General features: G+C 35.0%; 1 protein-coding gene across 1 annotated transcript; it reads left to right on the top strand.

Annotated features, from left to right (window-relative positions):
* Window positions 1-19,240: 19,240 nt before the first annotated feature.
* On the top strand, window positions 19,241-20,860 carry LOC113689494 (berberine bridge enzyme-like 8). The gene has a single exon (XM_027207265.2). The coding sequence runs from the start codon at window positions 19,241-19,243 to the stop codon at window positions 20,858-20,860; it is 1,620 nt and encodes a 539-aa protein (XP_027063066.1).

Here is a 20,860-nt window from a genome sequence, read left to right as displayed (position 1 = left end):
ATAAGTCCTGGTAATTATGCATTGAAAATGAACAGGAAAATTGCTGATATTTGTGGGCGTCTTTTTCTTTTGACGTGTGTTTGGATTAGGAAGATTTGAAATAAAAAAATAATTTACTTCATAAATTTCAATCACCTTTTTATCTTCCTAATCATCTTTTTATCTCACGTACATCACATCACAAAAAGTGTTACAGTAATTATCTCAAATAAAGCTACAGTAATTATCTCAAATAAATCATCCAAATAAACTCATATCCAAACAATTATCTTCCCAATTTCTTTTCACGTATTTTATTTGGTATTTGCTTCATTTATTCCGTAGAATGTCGGGTCCACTTGTATACTTTTAGTTTTGTTAGTGATACAAATATTATGCTTGAACTTTGACCGTTTAATAAAAGCTAGGATTGTACATTTAGCTACCCGCTCTATGCATTGTGAAATTTGACGTTGACAAATGCTTAAAATCTCCACAAATGGGAAACGAAAAACAGTAAGACATTTGCATGTGAGTTTGACAAGTAATGGCCCAAATGTTTGAAATTTGTAGGTTCGAAATAAAATCCTAACATCCAACCATATTCGTTCCAATCAATTGTGTTATTGATGTTCGATAAATGGATCAATCAAAGGAAAATTTTTCTCTGGCCAACTGGAAATCTGACTAAAGGACACAGGCTTACTTCAGTCATTTGATGAAGCACAAAATTGCAGCAGATTTCATATAGAATTTGCGGAATATCCAGTACAATCTTACAATAAGATTTTACAGTAAAAGGTACAAAACTAACTTCTTTTCTTCTTCCTTTTTTCCAATAGTCTAATCACAACTTATAACTACGGTAAACATTAGCTTAAAAGAGTATAATTTTCTTCTTTCTATAGAAGTACAAAAAAAAAAAAAGATTTACAAGCAACATATATATATATATATATATATATATATATATATATATATATATATATATATATAACACATACTTAATGATTTAATGGTGGTGGAGGAATATTAGCTGCGATTCAAATCCCGCCGGGGAACCCTTCTACAATAGTCACTCATGACAAATCAGTAATAAGCATGACTAAAGTTTGACTCCTATTTGATGAGAACATTGAAACATGAAAATAGATACTCCAATGATTTAACTTGGATCTAGTTTTGTGATTTTTTATTCCATAAAAATGAGTTTAGTTCGCAATTTAAAATCCATAAAAGGTTTATGACAATGGCAGCAAATTATGGGCTTGTTTGAAAGCCAAGTGTTTTACCTACTAGTTTTTTAACATCTTTTGCTACAGGCACCCCAAAAAACTTCAAAAAACTCACGGTTCCCTTGTCACACTTTAATCCTACGACGTCGTTTCTGACTTTTCCTTTCAGTACCAAACCCACTCTATATGTCATGGTCAGCAAGATGTTAAGATATTTTTCTATTCTTGGTGTGCGTGCTTAATCGAATTGAAGAATATTCTTTTGTTTTGATGTAATTCCACCCTTAACCAACTTCGGGCTTTTCTCCTATAAATGTAGCCTACGAGGGTTTTCTCTTAAAGGCCTCGGAAAAAGCCTTAGAGTCAGGGGCCTATGCTTTAGAAAATGTTACAATATTTTTCTATTCTTTAACCTAGACTTCAGGTTCGGATGGCTAATGGTTCGGCTACACGTATCTAGAAAGAGGCGGGGTTTTATCCCTAGGACACCTCCAACACTTAAGTCAGTAAAGCTAAATGCAGAATAAAAGCAGATAGCCCAAAAAAGTAATGAACAATGTGTATTCTTTGGGAAGTATGAGGGATATTTATAGTAATTTGTAAGAGAGAGACAGAGAAGACCAAACCTGATATCACAATTGGAGAATAATCAACGCTGTCAAAGCTAATACGGACTGTTATGTCAGGCACCTAAGAAATATTAGACTTGTCATTTTGGGAAGGCTTGCATTGCGTTTTGGGAGGAATAAGCAAAACGGTGTAGTTAGAATAATTGCAAAGGGCAAAACGATGTAGTTAGACTTATTTAGACAGTTAGTGTTTGTTGTGCAAGTTAGTTAGTGGAGTAACAGAATTTCTATAAATGATCCCTGCCCTCTTGTAACGAATTCAGCATGAAATACATCAGATTCATTTTCTCTCTCTTCTCAGTTACTCTCTCTCTTTCTCCCCTTCTCGTGCTCTTTGCTTCCCCTTTCTTCTTCCCCAATCCTGCTCTGCTAAACTTTTCCCAGAATCTCCTATAGAAATCTTAGCCTGACATTTGGTATCAGAGCAACCGATCCTTGGCTACTTGAGACACCACAGATGGCTGAAAACACTAGGTATCGATCATTGGAGGATCAACTCAAGAAACAAGAAACTAGGCTACAAGAAGTAATGGAGACAGTAGCCGCAGCTCAGACCTCTTGCCAAAACACGTTGTAGTAGAAGTTTCACGGTGAAATGGAGCAGAATAATGCGAGGATAGAGGCTATGGTGGGAAACTTGGACCAGAAGTTCAGTAAGATGGAGTTGAAACTCAATGCGCTGCTGAAGGTGATGATGACAGAAAAAAGCATGCTGGAAGTAGAAACAGGGGCATCTGAACCAATCCTACCTACTCCTCCACCGCATTTGAAGCTTATGACCCCCGCGGAGATGCATGGAGGTCAACTTGAGGGTCGAGGTAAGACTTTTACCCCCAACCTACCAAGACTTGAAATGCCTATGTTTTCTTCTGGTAATGCTAGGGAGTGGTTAAGAAAATGTCAAAAATATTTCCTGAATTATCAAATACCTGAGAATCAAAGGGTAGATATGGTAGAGATGTTCTTGGAGGGAAGAGCTGACAATTGGTTCCAGGGGGTGAGGTTGGAAAGACCTAGGTTAACGTGGTCACAATTTTGTGAATTATTATGTGAAAGATTTGCGGGGAAGTGGTCACGTGATGTGGTTGAGGAATTCAACAAATTACAATAAAAAGGGACTGTAGAGGAGTATGATGAGAAATTTGAAGAATTAAAAACTCTCATGTTGATCGGAAACCCCAAACTGGATGAAGGATACTTTATATCCAGTTTCATCAGTGGATTTAAGGAAGATATTAAACCAATGGTCAAAATGTTTAAGCCACATACCCTATCCAAAGCTTTTGAGGTTACTGAGTTGCAAGAGTGCTCACTAGAAACTTTGTCTAAGTAGCATAAGCCCTCAGGAAGGACAGTTGTGGAACCTAAGTATGAAATGTACAGGAACCACAACCACAGTTAGAACAGTCCAAACTCTTACAAGCTACCAGCTATTGATCCAAATCTCAAGAAGGTTGACACTAGATTCAGAGAGTTTAACAAGATCTTAGCTGAGGAAATGCAGTACAGGCGTAAGCACAATTTGTGTTACAGACATGGGGATAAATTTGGAGTAGGTCATCAGTGCAAATCTGGGGGATTGAACTGTCTTGATATGGAGGAAGGAGAGGAAACTGAATTTGATGATGCAGAAGGAGAACATGATGAGCTCACATGAAGAGTAGGAGAAATGGCTGAGGTGTCAATGAATGCTCTAGCAGCAGCTATCCAAAGGAAATCTATTATGCTATTAGGTAACTTAGGAGGAGTACCTGTCAAAATCCTGGTAGATACTGGTAGTTCTGACAGCTTCATACACTATGGATTAGCTACGACTCTTCAGTTTCCTTATCAAACAGTCAAATCTTTTACAGTCACCCCAGCAAATGGTACTGACATAACTAGTGGAACTATCTGTCCAAGTGTTAGGTGGCTGATACAAAACTATCAGTTTCAGTTTGATTTGAAGATTATAGAGTTGGGAGGCTGGGACATCATCCTAGGAGTTGACTGGATGTGCCAATTCAGTCCTATCACCTTTGATTTCCATGCACACAGTATTGCTCTTAGCAGTAGGGGTGATTTATTACACCTCTAAGGCTTCATTAACCAGCCTGTGATGGAGTTGGTGAGAGGGAAGGATCTCAGGACTTTTATACAAGAAAAACAAAGGTGTTGTGCCTCTCTACAGATGGAGTCCAGGAGTGATTAGAAGAAGCACATTCCCGAACAGATGGCCTCAGTTTTGCAGCAGTACTCAAAGTGTTCGCAACTCCATATGAACTACCTTCTGAGAGGGAATTAGATCACCAAATTCCTTTGAAACCAGGAGCAGAGCCATTCAAACTTAAACCTTACAGGTATCCTCATGCACACAAGTCTGAGATTGAGAAATAGGTTGCTGAAATGCTCACCAATGGGATTGTTAAGCACAGTTGTAGTCCATTTTCCTCTCCTGTGTTGTTGGTTAAGAAGAAAGACAATACTTGGAGGTTATGTGTGGACTATAGGAAGTTAAATGAGCTTACTGTCAAGGATAGGTTTTCTATCCCAAACATAGACGAACTGCTGAATGAACTACAAGGGATAAAATACATGTCTAAACTGGACCTCAGAGCAGGATATCATTAGTTGAGAGTCAAGATAGCTGACATACATAAGACTACTTTCCAGACACATCGTGGCCATTTCGAGTTCTTAGTAATGCCATTTGGCCTTACTAATGCTCCAGCTACCTTTCAATCTCTGATGAACAGAATATTTCAACCTTACCTGAGGAAGTTTGTGTTGATCTTCTTTGATGACATTCTCATTTACAGTCCTACATTGGAAGCACATGCACAGCACTTGAAGATTGTGTTGCGAGTCTTGGCTGACAATTAGCTTTACTGTAAAAGGTCTAAATGCTCTTTTGCTCAGACCTCAGTAGAGTATCTGAGACATATTATCTCTGAGAAAGGAATGAATATGGACTTAAGCAAGATGGAATATATCCAATCATGGCCTACTCCTGGCACAGTTAAGGAGTTGAGAGGATTTTTGAGTTTGACTGGATACTATAGAAGGTTTATCAAGGGATGTGGGGTTATCTGCAAACCATTGACTTAATTGTTAAAGAAAGAAGGCTTTGTATGGAGTCATAATGCTCAAATAGCATTTGAAGACCTCAAAAGGGTCATGACCACTGCACCAGTCCTTAAAATGCCAAATTTTGATCTTCCTTTTGTAATAGAAACTGATGCATGTGGGGTTGGAATTGGGGCAGTCCTGATGTAGAAAGGACGTCCCATAACTTTTCTTAGCAGGGCTCTATTTTCTCAGAATTTGGGTATGTTTGTCTATGAGAAGGAACTGATGGCTTTAGTGTTAGCTGTAACCAAATGGAAGCACTACCTGGTAGGACACCACTTTGTCATCAAAACTGATCATTAGGCCCTCAAATATTTACTGGAACAAAGGCTTGCTTATCCCTTGCAGCATAAATGGCTCACCAAATTACTGGGGTTGGACTATGAGATTCAGTACAAAAAGAGGGCTGACAATGGGGTTGCTGATGTCTTATCTAGGAGAAGGATGGAAGGAGAATATGAAGAGCATGGAGTAGTGAATCATCTGTGTGTCCTCTCAGCAATGCAGCCAGTATGGATGAGAGAACTAGCTCAGAGTTATGAAGGGGATGGGGTAGCCTAGAGCATCATATCCCAACAACTATTAGATCCTAATGCTTGCTCAGGGTATCAGCTGGAGAAAGAACTTCTCAAATTCAGAGGGAAACTGTATGTAGGAGGAGTTAATGGAGTTAAGCTCAATTTAGTCAAGGCCTTGCATAACTCAGTTGTGAGGGGGTATTCTGGACAAATGGTGTGCCTGCAGAGGGTACAATCTCTATTTTATTGGCCTGGTATCAAAAAGGATGTTATACAATTCGTGCAAGCTTGTGACACTTGTCAAAGGAACAAACATGAGAATGTTCCTTATCCTGGGTTGCTGCAACCACTTCCAACCCCTCAACAGGCTTGGACACATCTAATCATGGACTTCATTGAGCAACTTCCTCTCTCCAAAGGGTATGACACTATTCTGGTTGTGGTGGATCGTTTCACCAAGTTTAGCCACTTTATAAAGTTGTCTCATCCTTATATTGCACAGCAAGTAGCTCAGTTGTTTCTTGACTATGTGTATAAGTTGTATGGCTTGCCTAAGTCTATCACTTCTGACAGGGATAAGGTATTCATTAGTAAATTCGGACAGGAACTCTTTCGTACATCAAGAGTTGGTTTGCATTATAGTTCACCCTATCACCCTTAAACAGATGGACAAAGTGAGAGGGTCAATCAGTGTCTAGAGAGTTACCTCAGGTGCATGTGTAGTGAACATCTATCTCACTGGAGTGACTAGTTACCTTCAGTTGAGTTATGGTATAATACAAATTTTCATACAAGCCTGCAACTTACACCTTTCAAAGCCTTATATGGGTATAAGCCAGTGCATCTACCTCTAGGTCCTTTTCATGACAGTGTCATTCCTGCAGCAACTGATATGGTACAGGAGAGACTTCAAGTTCTAGCAAACATCAAGGACAACCTCGCCAAGGCTCAGAATCGTATGAAACATTTTGTTGACTAGAACAGGACAGAAAGGACCTTCCAAGTAGGTGATTGGGTTTATTGAAGCTTCAGCCTTATAGGCAGCAGACTGTGGCTATTAGGAAAAGTCTAAAACTATCTGCTAAGTACTATGGACCCTTCCAGATCATTGGGAAAGTTGGGGCAGCAGCTTACAAGCTACAACTACCAGAAGAAGCCAGAGTCCATCCAGTGTTCCACGTCTCATTGTTAAAAAGAAAGGTGGGAGCTGTTCAGGACATAGAGCCCACTCTTCCTGAGCCTAATGCTTCTGATTAGTGCATATTGCATCCTGAGAAGGTGTTACGAAGGAGGGCTATTATGCGCATGTCTCAACCTGTCATTCAATACTTGGTGAAATGGAATCATCTGCCAGAGTCTAAATCTTCGTGGGAGGACAAAAGCTACATTGATAAAAAGTTTCCTAACTTTTTAGCTTGAGGACAAGCTTGATGTTAACAGGGAGGGAATGTCAGGCACCTAAGGAATATTAGACTTGTCGTTTTGGGAAGGCTTGCATTGCGTTTTGGGAGGAATAAGCAAAACGGCGTAGTTAGAATAATTGCAAAGGGCAAAACAACGTAGTTAGACTTATTCAGACAGTTCGTGTTTGTTAGTGGAGTAACAGAATTTCTATAAATGATTCCCTACCCTCTTGTAACGAATTCAGCATGAAATACATCAGATTCGTTTTCTCTCTCTTTTCAGTTACTCTCTCTCTCTCTCTCTCCCTCTCCCTCTCGTGCTCTTTGCTACCTCTTTCTTCTTCCCCAATCCTGCTCTGCTAAACCTTTCCCAGAATCTCTTATAGAAATCTTAGCCTGACATGTTAGTGAATGAAAAGCAATGCCTAATAGCCATATCATAGTCTTTCGGGATGATGTACATGAGGTCGGTTTGAGTGCTCCACAACCTCGGATGGGTAAATGGGTCGGCAAGAAAGCAGTCGATTCGTGTGATGCTAAGTCACATATGAAGGGCTTGTCGGGCTTTTGAGATGGGAGTCCCGCTAGGGTACCCACACTTGGTGTTAGGGGTGCGCATCAAATTCAAAATCGGTAATTCAAAAATCTGAATTTAGAAAATTCGATAAATTGAACCTAATAAATTTCAACCTATTTTGATTTTGAATTCAAAACTTTCGAATTCAATTTTGCTCTGAATTCACAGAATTTATAAAAAAAAACTGGTTTGGAATTTATTTTTAAAAGAATAACCTAGTTTAGTCAGTTAGAGAAATTATACTACTACTACTACTACTACTACTACTACTATTATTATTATTATTATTATTATTATTATTATATAATATAATGACTTACATTTATTATAACGATCTAGATTAGTTAGTATTAGGTATTATACTATTATTATTATCATTATATAATATAATGACTTACATATATTATATATATGAAATTGAAATTGAATTAGATAACCAAATTCTAATTTTGATTTGTGAATTCAAAATAGGAATTTCTGTTTTTAAGAATCGTAGCCCCAAATTTGAACCCATTTCGCCACTTTTGAACACGAAAACTCCGAATTCCTTTCCTTTTTTTGAATTTTCGTTTTCAAATTTTCAAATTCAAATCGAATTCATTCAAAAAATCAGAATTTTTTTTATTTGCATACCCCTACTTGGGGTATAATGTTTACTAGTACTAAGTTGTTTTCCACAACCCTATGACCATTTTTTAGATATTATACTTTAATGGATGTTAAAAGCTCAATCTTAATGGTTTCTGTGGTTTTAAAAAAGCTAAATCCTTTATTGCTTTATATTTCACTTGGAATTGATAAAACAATAAAAGGATAAGCAATTATAGCCTGTCACCAATTTTGCTTTGTTATTGATTGCACTCCATAAAATTGTTCTATATATTTGTTATTCCCACTGTATTCTTATACGATTGGTATGTTTTGCATTTTTATATGATAGGGATAGAATTAGTTGTATGATAATGATAGATGTACTCCTACTGTATTCTTAGGATATAATTAGTTTGTTTTGTATTCCTATACAATAGACATAGAATTAGTTGTACGATAAGGATAGAATTAACATAGTATTATATACGTTAGGCTACAAATATGCTAATATCGTACCGTAAACGTTAGCATAGTATTTTTAGTTTGTTTTGTATTCATGTACAATATGGATAGAATTAGTTCTATAATAGGGATAAAATTAGTATAGTATTCCAATGCGTAGGCTAGTAATCTGTTATTTATCTTTGTATATATTCTCAATTTAATTATTATCTTTATTAGGATAGAATTAGTTTGTTTTGTATTTGTGTACGATAGGGATAGAAGTAGTTGTATAATAAGGATAGATTTCACATAGTATTTCAGTACATTAGGTTAGTAGTCTGCTATTTATCTTTAAAGGATGAGCAAAAGTTTGTAATTGGACACGAAGGCAATTTGTTGAACAAAGAAGGCACGGCAATTTGTTATATTTTTCATTTTTGGCACAAATTGCACAATAGTCACACATGAAGAGCAAACAAAATGTTTACAAGTATATCGTACATTTTATTTTTGGGAATCAAATTAGGTCAGACATTCACTAATTTAGACACCAAAAATCAACTCAAAAATTGAAGATTCCACTAAAATTAACCCAAGTAGAAGAAAAAGCCAAGAGGATCAAAACCCTAATATCCCAAATCAAGAACTTCAAAATTTCTGCATATACATTTTAAAGAAACTAGAAAATCGTAAGAAGCCTAACAATAAGTTAAAAAGATATATACCCCTTGATAGCAGAATCAATATCGACGCCTGCACTTTCTAGCAACTGCTCGGATGACTACTTGCTGTACTGTTGCTGTGATTGCTAGTTGCCAGAGTCCTCATAGCTTGATGGACTGAACGAAAATAGAATAGAAAATGCCTAAGAATCATGCCCCAGACACGTTTCATTATTGCCATTAGATGCTGCTGACGCCGATGGTAATGAAGACGGACAGTCTTTGATCTGAGACCTAGGTCAACTACTCTGTAGTACGTGCAACTCCTCCTCAGTTAGAATCGCAACTCCTCTGTAGGCCATGTCTAGTATAGAAAACAAGAGTTCCTCTAAAGTTCAGAATCGCAAGATCTTGGATTGCGTCGAATTCAGATGTGGAAACAATGAGCAGTTGCCAAGAGGGAAGGAGATTGTTAAGTTCTTGATGCAAGTAGCACTTGGAGTCCTCAACCACGATCTCCAACCTCCTTTTTTCATCTTGCAGAGAAGGGAGAGAGTGAATGGATTTCCACACAGCACTGTCAGCCACCTTCTTCTTCAAGTTATCAAGAAGAAAGGAAGAGAGGAAATGATGGTGCAGAGGCCAGTAGAAAGCTGACTTCTACTATTAATAGAGAGAGTATAAGGCTTTTACAGATTATAATAGAAATTTATCGGACGAAAAGAGGAATAATTAGGGAAGAAAAGCTCAGATAGGAAGAAGAATGAAAGAATAGTGAAGAAGAAAATGAGGGAAAAGAAGGACGAGACAAGAAATAAAATGAATTTCAATTTCCTCTCTACTCTTAACCGTCTAACAAAACTAGGCCCTGTTTGACAACTTAATTCAACAGTTAAACTTAATGAATTTAGATTTTAACATGTTTAGGCATGTTTGATAACAAAAAATTGAACATCTGAATTAATTAGATGGCACTGAATCTCCTAGCCAAACTTGCTCCAAAAAATAAGTGATAAGCTATTCATTTATCATTGAATGTGATATAGATTTAAATGTATTAGATTTAATATTTAACAATTCAATAAGTTAATAGATTCAAATTTTAAATTTTATTTTTTAGACTTTAGTTTATCAAATGCACCCTTAGTAGTAGGATGGCACCGTTTCATACATTTGCCTATCTCATTGGAACTAAAGTCCTAAACGGCATAGTATTCATGCATGGATACGCATGGTTGAGACTTGGTCCAAGGCGGTTTGATAGCAAGTTAGACAAGGAAAACTACCGACGGCTTTCCAAAATAAAATACGGAGCAACAATACATTTAAAAATGGTCTAATTTTGAAATATTATTACATCAAATGTGTAAATATACACATAAAATAATGTCTGGTATATATTTGTGCACACTATATGTCGATTGGGAGATAATAAATCCATGTCAAAGAGATAGCTTTTGTAAAAAAATTTGAGGTGTCATTAAGTAATATTACGAGTTAAATAAAATTAGTTGAGGAGTGGGACTAATAATCTGCTTGGAAGTGGTTGGTGGAGAAGCTATCAATGACCAGGGTTAGAATGCAACTAGAGTCGGGATAACTAAGCATGACATTATGTATAAAAATTTTACTAATTAATTTAATACTCTGAGACATTAATCTAGATAGATTAAATTTTACCAATGTATGAGTAACTAAAATTAACTTTATAGGACTTTATCTCATAAAAGCTAATATTCAAACATTATTTGAATATCTTTTTTCATCATTGTCCCAATTGCGTCATGTCCCAACTTGAAGTACATTTTACACTCTCACATCCCTTGTTGTGCTTTAAGAAAATTATACTCATCAAAACTTACTATCTCAACTTTGATGTAATGTAGCATTCTATTACCTATTTTTCACGTAATTAACTAAATTCTTTCGGCTAATTTTGGTGATTGCAATTACCATAAACAACATCAATCTCATGGTTACATACTAATTACAAGTGAGGTTGCTTCAAGGGAGATGAAGTAAATCGTATTGGTGCATTAATTTAATCGTGTCAGCTTAGTGTTATCATTCCACTCTTAAGAAGAAATTAGTTAAGAAACTGTAAAATAATTATATCTTTTATCTGCTAAATTCAAGTTTGATATGCAACATCATACATTTATATTTTTTGACAAGATAATTAACTATATAATGGTGGCTAATTTTGTTAAGTACAATATGCAATAAACAACATCAATCTCACAACTATTGACAATTCCACATGCGTCAATTTATATCTATATATATTCTTTATGGTTGTTTGACCTAAACCAACTATAAAGCTTCTAATTGACCATTCCACACTAAATATCTAAATTTTTGTAACTTTAAATCATTTTATTCCACAATAAATACCATTTTGAACGAATTCCGTCCTAAATACCACTTTATGCTACTTTTTTTTTTTTTTTTTTGCATGCATCTTTTGTTTTCAATAATTTGAAGCAGTGGTTTAAAAAGTTAAAGCATTGTAAGACAAGATACAGATTAAGCTTTTATCAAATTTTGAATTTTAGTAGTTAAAAAGTAATAGAATACAAAAATTTCATGAGAATTATGAAAAGTATTATCAATTAATGAAAATAAAATTATGAAAAATTAAGAAACAATTATAGAAGGGTATATTTTTGTGATATTTGGGTTTACTATACGATAAGAAACAATAAATGTAGCATTCCTTTATAAAATGATGAAATTAAAAGAAATTAAGTTTTGGAGTTAAGATGCAATTTGTTGAGTACGTTCTGGGTCAAAAAAGAAAAAAAACTTGACCAAAAAGTGGGATTTTGAGAAATGGTCATCTTCCCCGTCGCTGCAATGGCAGATACCAGTCACCCAATTTCTTTCAAATTTCAATGACCACTTGCCACCGCCTATCAGACCCAGGAACTTCTTTGTTTTTTCCCCACTTTTCGCTCTATTCATGTATATGGCGTCCTTTTTCTTCAATTTAAACCCTCTTGACAATAAAAGGAAGGTCAGAATTGATGCCTTGAAAAGCCAAAAGATTGAAATATTTTTGAGCAATTGCCTCGTGCATATCCCAACAAATTCATCACCGAAAACCCACTCCGCCCCAGGCGCGCAAGTAATTCGTCAAAATAATAATGTTGAAGGCATCCATATCAAAGCTTAATAATCATAGAAATAGCAACTACAACTCCCAAAAAAACAATCAGTTTAGATTTCACCATCAAGATTAACACGTCCAATTTCCGAAGCCTTCCTCTAGATTTTGAACCAGAAGTGACAAAAAATTACACAAAAACGATCCAATCAACAAATACCCAAGCACTGAATTGATGTTATACTTTATTTGTGCAGATAACTATAGTTTGTCGTGTTTCACTTGTATGTATATGGCTAGAGGGAGGAACTCAGAGGGGTAGGGGTTGGGTGGAACTTGTTTGTTTGGATTAAGAAGGTCTTGTATGGATTGTGGTTTTTTACGGAAAAATTTTTACGTTTTTTGTAAACACATTTTTCAATTATCTTTTTCTCGTATATTTTTTTTATAAAAATTTTTAAAAATAACAATCCAAATAGGACCTAAGGTTCTAAACTTGCAATTCCCGTACGTTGGAAATCCAGCAAATCAATTAATTAAGTTGTGGAAGTTCTACAATTACAATGCCGGGGGTATCTATTACAATTCTTCTTCTTCTTCTTCTTCTTCTTCTTCTTCTTCTTCTTCTTCTTCTTCTTCTTCTTCTGCTGCTGCTGCTGCTGATAGAAACAAATGGCGGCGGATGGCGTGTTGGCTAACAAAAACGGTGGTACAAATACTGGCACATTATTGAGCGCAGCGTCATTAGAGGTTTTAGCAGCCATTTTCATTGAAAGCGCTCTGGTATATTGATCCCCGACCTTTAACTTCACAAGTTCAAAACTGATTAAAAAAAAGGGTTAAATGCAGAAAACCCCCACAAACTATATATTTAGTTGCAGTTTACCCCATAAACTATAATAATAGGCATTTTGCCCCTTGAATGATATGTTTGGACAAATCTGTCCCTTTTATTTTTAAGCATTGTTATTTTTCTTTTTTCCCTATCATTTTCTTTTTAAATTCTTCCTTTTTTTCTTTAAACATTGTTTAAATAAGTAGACTAGATTAGTCAAAATTTGTTTATTTCTTAATTTCGTATGTCAATATTTTATTAAAAAAAATCTATGGAATACAAGATTTTTTTTCCAAATGTTAAAGTCAATGTCATTTAAGAAATTGAACTTTTCAAATATATATAACAAAATAGAAAATTGATTAATCAATTATTAGTATTATCAATAACAAAAAAAAAATGAACAACTATTGTTGTTTAGTCTTATTTTTTATTTCACTACAAATAACAATTGCTAACTTTTCTTTTTATGTGATATATAATATGTTACTTTTATTATAAGTAGTTGAGTAACTGTGAACTCTTAATTAGTTTATAGGTATTTAAATTGTTGAATTACTAGATTAATACACTTTACAATATAAGCTACATATATTTTGTAATAACAAAGAGTTTATGACAAATTATTAAGAATGAATTTAACAAATAAACAAATTTAAAAAGCAGTTTAAAAAATTAAAATTTTTTATGTAAATCTTTTCACATCGGAGAGAGACGTTGGCTAGTTCCACGAGAGAAGGAGAACAAAAAGAAAATAAAAAGAAAAAAAAATGAAAAAAGCTAATAGAGAAAAAAAAAAGAAAGGATTTAAGATAGTAGGGGTAGTATTGTCCAAACATATCATTCAAGGGGACAAAATGCCTATTATTATAGTTTAGGGGGTAAACTGCAACTGGATATATAGTTTGTGGGGGGTTTTTTGCATTTAACCCTAAAAAAAATTAAAGTCTAAAAGTTGAACGAGCAATTTAGGAACTGCGATGCTTTAAGTTGAATAGAAATGTCAAGTGTGCGATGCTAGTGAGTTCGGATGTCAAACCCGTGCTCGGCTAGGTAGAATGTTGCGGAATCTACTGGAGTTTGGTTAGGTGCGAAATAATTAGATTCTATTTATAGTTAATTAAATGATTCGAGTCGCATTCATTTTTATCCCTAAAAAATAAGATTTAATCCGAATCATATTCATTTTTCCTTCTAAGAAAGTAGAATCGAATTTAATCCATATTCATAATTGCCACCAAAAAGTAGAATATGACCTTTTTTTACATAAAAAAAAATAACTGCATATGGGTAAGTTTACACGAACAAGTTTTCTTGGTTATTTTTATATCAGCTTCGAGCAAGTTTACACAAACTACAGACAAAACCAGAAGCAGTGATCAAACAAACATTTGATGCCAAAAAAAAAAAATTTATAACAAATGATCAAGTTTGGGAGTGACTCAATGCTTAAAAACGCAATGATAAAGTTTGAGGGAGAATCAGGGCTTTAAAGCACAGTCATGAGTTTGAATAAATCCTCACGTTGGTATTTATTCTTGAAAAAAAGTTATTCAAAACATCTCTTACATTTCATCGAATCAATTTTTTCGTCATTCACTTTTAAAATGTTAACTTTATGTCCATAACAAATTCAACTTAGCAAAATTCAGATCTGAATATAAGTTTCTGAGTACTTTGTAACTTGAAATCATTACATAGCCCATATGCAGTTATTTTTTATGTAAAAAAAAAAAGGTCCTATTTCACTTTTTGGTGCCAAATATGAATATGGATTAGATTTGATTCTACTTTCTTAGAAGGAAAAATGAATATGATTAATATTAAATCTTATTTTTTAGGGATAAAAATGAATACGGATTGGATCATTTATTTAACTACAAATAAAATCTAATTTTTTTGCTCCTAAAAAAAATGATTATATGTGACTCACGTAATAGATTCAAGGTAATAAGTGGTCGAAAGCCTAACTTGGAATCAAATTTTACTGTTTTCATTTTGTAAAGGGTGTAAAGGAATGATATGAAAGATATGAATTTTTTTTATAATGGGAGAAACAATATGAAATTGCAAAAATATATGACAATTAAACACAATTTTCTAAACAATTTCATAGTTCTTTTTTTGTCTTTTGGGGTTGATGAGTGCTGCCACTACCAACCTTCCATTTGTGGAGATGTTTTTCCTTGCTTTCATAAAATCCTTAATTATATACTCTTACATCACAAAATCCTAATGGACCCATCTATAACTTAATGGAGTTTTTAATTTTTCAACCCATTGCGATCCCTTCCAAATATACTTTTATCCTTTCATCTTGATTTACATATTTGTTCTGACAAAAGAAATTGTCAAATTTTTATGTTAGATCAATCTCTCACATTTTGGAATAGAAAAGAACCAAAAGGAGGGGCATTGTCAGGCCAAAAGCCAAGGAGAAACATTTCACAAAATTGACCTCAAATGAACAATTATTTGAACAAGTTAGATACTGACCCATGGAGGGTGTTCGTCTAATCCCTTCACTTTACACACTTCTTCTACTGTGTCCTCAAATTCCCTAAAATTGGGGGAAAATATCATTTATCATATCTTCCTGTTCAAATGATCAAGATCAAGAAGTCCCACCAAAAAGCTCACGACCACCAATAATCTCATCTAACTCAGAGGTATACCTCTTAATTGGCTGTTCTTGAATCATGCTATAATCTTTGCTTAATTTCTTTTTTTTTCCCCCAAAACATCAGGAGTTATTATAGCAAATAGCAAGGGTGCATGTTCTTGGACCAATTGATACTATTGATCATGTTTGACCATGCAAAATTTGACTGTGGGTCATGATTATTCTTCCCCTTTTGTTTTTGTTGGTTGGACAACATAAAAAAAAATGATTATCTAATATTAAATCTATAATCAGTTAAAATAATAAAACGAGAACAACCCAAATGCATTAATACAGCTTGTGAAAACCTGCTGCCTGCTTGTTTGATCATTGACGCTGGGGACCAACGTGATTAGCTTAACAATCAGTTTCAAGTTAACTTAAAGGCATTAACCATGGATTAAATACTACAAAGCTTATCTCTCACTTGACCTAGCAAGTTAGGGATGTGCAGTGACAAGTCATGAGTGGCGAGGACCTATTGAGCATTTAATTACATGCCATTTTTTCTCCTACACCTCTAATTTAAAGTTTGTATTTGAATCCCATATATTGAATTGAACATGACTACTATTGGCCTATTGTATTTTCTCATTATAATTACTGCTTACCCCTTCAGTGGTTTTATGTTTTATCACACCGTCCTCGATTAATATTCAGTATTGTCCACTTAAACTCCTATGATTTTCTATAAACATAAAAAAAAAAACCCTCTAATTATATCGTTAGCACTTTAGTGTCAAATAGAACGAGGGGCTAACTAGTGTACATATAACATAAGAGAATTATATGGTACAATTAATGTGAAATTACAAAGAGCTGCGATATTATTTAATGAATTAGAGTGAAAGACGTTGAGCTGCAAAGAGTCCTGATATTGTTTAATAAAATTTGCATGAAAAACGTTGAGCAGCTTTTTGTATTGTTAGATGGGATGCAAGGATCAGCCATCTTTGACTCGTCGAAATTATCTATCAAATCGATATCAGCCGCTAATTTGAGCTGCTAATGTATTAATTAGCCAACTACCGGCATATATATATATATATATATATATTACTATATAATTTGATCTATTATACTTGTGCATAGGGGTGTATTCGAGCCGAGTCGAGCTCGAGCTCGATCAAGTCAGAGAATCACAGCTCGAGTTCGAGCTCGATCGAGCCCTTAAAAAGCTTGAGCTCGACTCGATAAGGGTACTCACCGGTAATTTTTCAAAATTTATTTACCTATATTAGTAATTTTATATATAATTTTTTTTTAAAATTTTTTATGTGATACTCGATAGAGCTCTCGAGTATCAAATTTCTGAGCTCGAACTCGACTCGATAGCTCTAACGAGCAGCTCAAGATCGAGCTCGAGCTCGATGAAGCAGCTCGAGATCGAGCTCGAGCTCGATGAAGCGAGTTCGAGCTCGAGCTTCTGATCGAGTACATATCGAGCTCGAGTCGAGTAGCTTGAATCAGCTCCACCCCTACTTGTGCATTAGCCAACTAGCTAGTAGCACTTCGTATGCACGCAAAAATGCCTACAGCTGTCTCAGTCATCGTGCTTAAGAATTCTCTTTGCTTATTTTGAGAACTCCAATTTTAAATTTGTGCTAAAAAGTGTTTTTGAGACCAAAAAGCACTCTACCTTCAGCTTTACAATATGATGAAAGCACCGCATCGCCAAATAGACGCAAAATAAATAGTACTTCATCTGTCCCATAAAATTTGTTATGTTTGCCACTTTTTCTTGTCTTAAATTAATTGTTATCTTAGAAAAATCAATTCAACTTTTTCAATGAAATTTTATCTTTACTTATCAGCTGACTCACTACTTATTCCCCACAATTATCAATACATCAAATAAAAGATGGTCTGCCACTAAGAATATAATAGAAAAAGAAAAGTTCTCTTTCTTGCTAATATCACTGTCCATAAATTGCACGTTCTTCCAAAAATGACAAATTTTATGGGATGGAGGGAGTATTAATTAACGGTTGTGGATTTTCCACTTCCATTGCTACTCTAGACTTTTGCTCTTAGTCCTTGAACATCATACTATTCGGTGAAAATTTTCTTAATGTGTCATGTGCTCTGTACAGGTCTGTTTGATTTTCTATATTAGTGTGTGCTGTTTGATTTTCTCTATTAGTGTGTGTTAGGATCTGATCTCAGGTAATTAGCAAAAGTTAATTTAAAAAAATAATGAAAGCTAAACTAAAATATAGAGAAAAAAAGAATAAAAGACAAAAAAAAAAAAGATTTGTATGGTATGGTCAATTAGACCTACGTTCGTGGACAGACGAGAATAAATTTTACTATTATGAAGAATATTACGAAGCCAAGGAAAAGGTTTCTAAAGCCCCAAAACAAATAGAGACAAACAAAAGATAAACTCAAGATTATACAGAAGGCAAGCTTTCCTGACTTGAACTCTCAATTTTCAAGTTGGCCTCTTGTGGTGCATTGTCATGGTGGCCTTTCCTTCTGCCTCTATTTATAGGCAATTCCAGCAGCGTGAGAAGAAGAAACCAGCAAAATATGGCATTTAATGCCAAGAGTTTGGTCACACAGAAAAGAAAGAGAAATCACGAAATTGCCTTGTGGAAGGGTGGAAAATGTACTGAAATTCTAAAATTCTCAAAATTTTGATTCATATTGCCAATTGTATTTCTTGAGCATTCATAGCCCCTTCCCAACTGTACTCATCAATTAGTGCTTTAAAGAAGTGTGATACTACAACCAACTTTCAATTCTATTACATAAAGAGATAATAAAATTAAAAATTTTTACAAACTATAGTTTGGGATTTTTTATTACCCACTTCCCAATTTACTATTCTTGTTTATTCTGTGACAAGAAAATAATCAAGTTTCAACCATAAATGTTGACATTTAATTGTCTTAAAATTTTCTGCCAATGTACACAGGAGAGGAGCCATCAAGTTAGGAGTGAATCGACTTTTCATTCTTGCTTTTTTTATTTGGTTAAATTTTATTTTTAATACAACGCAATAATTGAAGTGAAATCATTCAAGAGCGCAACGGATCTTCTGTCCCACATCCTGTGCCACTCTCTGTCCCACTTTTTATTATATTGCTATTTCTCCTTCACAAACATCATGTTTTAATTCTTTTTTATTTCCTTATGATCCAATAACTATTAATTGAGTAAAAAATAAATACAACAGCTTCAAAAAACTAATATATAATAGAAAATTAAAAAATACAGCAGAAAATTCATAAAAAATCTCATTTTTTATGCATTTTGATTTTTTGAGTTTGTTAAATTTTGTGTATTACTCAATTAATAGTTATTGGATCTTAAGAAAATAAAAAAGAATTAAAACATGATGTTTGTGAAAGAGAAATAGCAATATAATAAAAAGTGGGACAGAGAGTGGCACAGAGTGTGGAACAGAAGATCCGTTGCAATTCAAGAGACCCTATAAATAAGCTACTGATCATGATTGTTTCAAAATTGCATATTACCCAAAAAGGATGAAAATATCCTATTCAACACTGCTTCAATTTGCTTTCCTCCTCCTCATTGCCATCTGGTGGGATTCTGCATCTCATCCTCACCACGAAGAATTTGTTCAATGCCTTCTAAATTATACTGATAGCCCCTCTGATTTCTCAAAAGCAATTTACACCCAAAACAACTCTTCTTTCATGTCGGTTTTGGACTCCTACATCCAAAACTTACGCTTCCTTTCACCAGAAATTCCTAAGCCCCAAGTCATTATCACAGCTTTGACTGAAAATCAGATTCAAGCAGCAATATTTTGCTCTAAGAAGCACCGCTTACAGATGAGAATTCGAAGCGGTGGCCATGACCTTGAGGGCAGATCCTTCATTTCTGACGTCCCATTTTTTGTCCTAGACATGTCCAACTTCCGTTCAATCTCGGTAGACGCTAAAAGTCTAACCGCCTGGGTTGGAGCTGGAGCAACCCTTGGTGAACTATACTACAGCATTCACGAGGCAAATAGCTCTCTGGGGTTTCCGGCTGGTACATGTCCAACTGTCGGCATTGGTGGGCACGTCAGTGGCGGAGGCTACGGTCCATTGACAAGGCAATTTGGCCTTGCTGCGGACAATGTCATCGATGCTCGGATCATCGATGCAAACGGAAAAGTTCTCGATAGAAAGAGCATGGGTGAGGATCTCTTTTGGGCTATAAGAGGTGGAGGCGGTGCAAACTTTGCAGTCATTCTTGGATACAAGTTGAAATTGGTCGAAATTCCAGAGAAAGTTACTGCGTTTTCCATCACCAGAACCTTGGAACAAAATGCAACCTTGGAACAAAATGCAAGCCAACTTGTATACAAGTGGCAGTATATTGCCTCAAAGTTACCACTGGACCTTACTATCACACTCCAATTTGTCAATATCAATTCCGATCAAACAGGTAAGAGAACTGTGCTAGTTAGATTTGTGTCTGTTTTCCTTGGTAAAGTTGATGAATTATTTTCAATCATGAACCAACAATTTCCCGAGTTGGGGTTGAAGAAAGAGGACTGCAGTGAAATGCTTTGGATCCAATATATAGCCTTTCACAATGGTCAACCAATTGGTGACGTTAAAGAGTTCTTGACCAGGAGAGGCTCTCGAGCTAAACTTTATTCCAAAGATAAATCTGATTTCGCCAAAGAGCCTATCCCTGAAAAAGGGCTTGAAGAGATATTAGAAAAGCTTAATGAATTACCTCCTTCTATGGCAATAATGGAATGGAGTTATTTTGGAGGAGGTGTAATGGATACAACACCGGAATCAGCAACTCCATTCCCACATAGAGGAAATTTGTACCTCATATTTGTAGAGGTTTTGTGGAACGCAACAAATCAAGAAGTGGTGTCTAAACAGCGTATAGATTGGATCAAAAAGCTTTACAAGGTTATTGGAAAATATGTTCCCAACAATCCAAGAGCTGCCTATGCTAACAATCGCGACCTTGATTTGGGGGTGAATAATAAAGGTAAAACTTGTGTTGAAAAAGCAAGGATCTGGGGTGCTCCATATTTCAAGAACAATTTTGATAGACTGGTAGAAGTGAAAACCAAGGTTGATCCTTATAATTTCTTCAAGAATGAGCAGAGTATCCCACCTTTGCACTGA

This window comes from Coffea arabica, chromosome 5c, assembly GCF_036785885.1.
Source record: "Coffea arabica cultivar ET-39 chromosome 5c, Coffea Arabica ET-39 HiFi, whole genome shotgun sequence".
In the NCBI taxonomy this organism is placed as follows: domain Eukaryota; kingdom Viridiplantae; phylum Streptophyta; class Magnoliopsida; order Gentianales; family Rubiaceae; genus Coffea; species Coffea arabica.
This window is presented reverse-complemented; position numbering and strand designations above follow the sequence as displayed.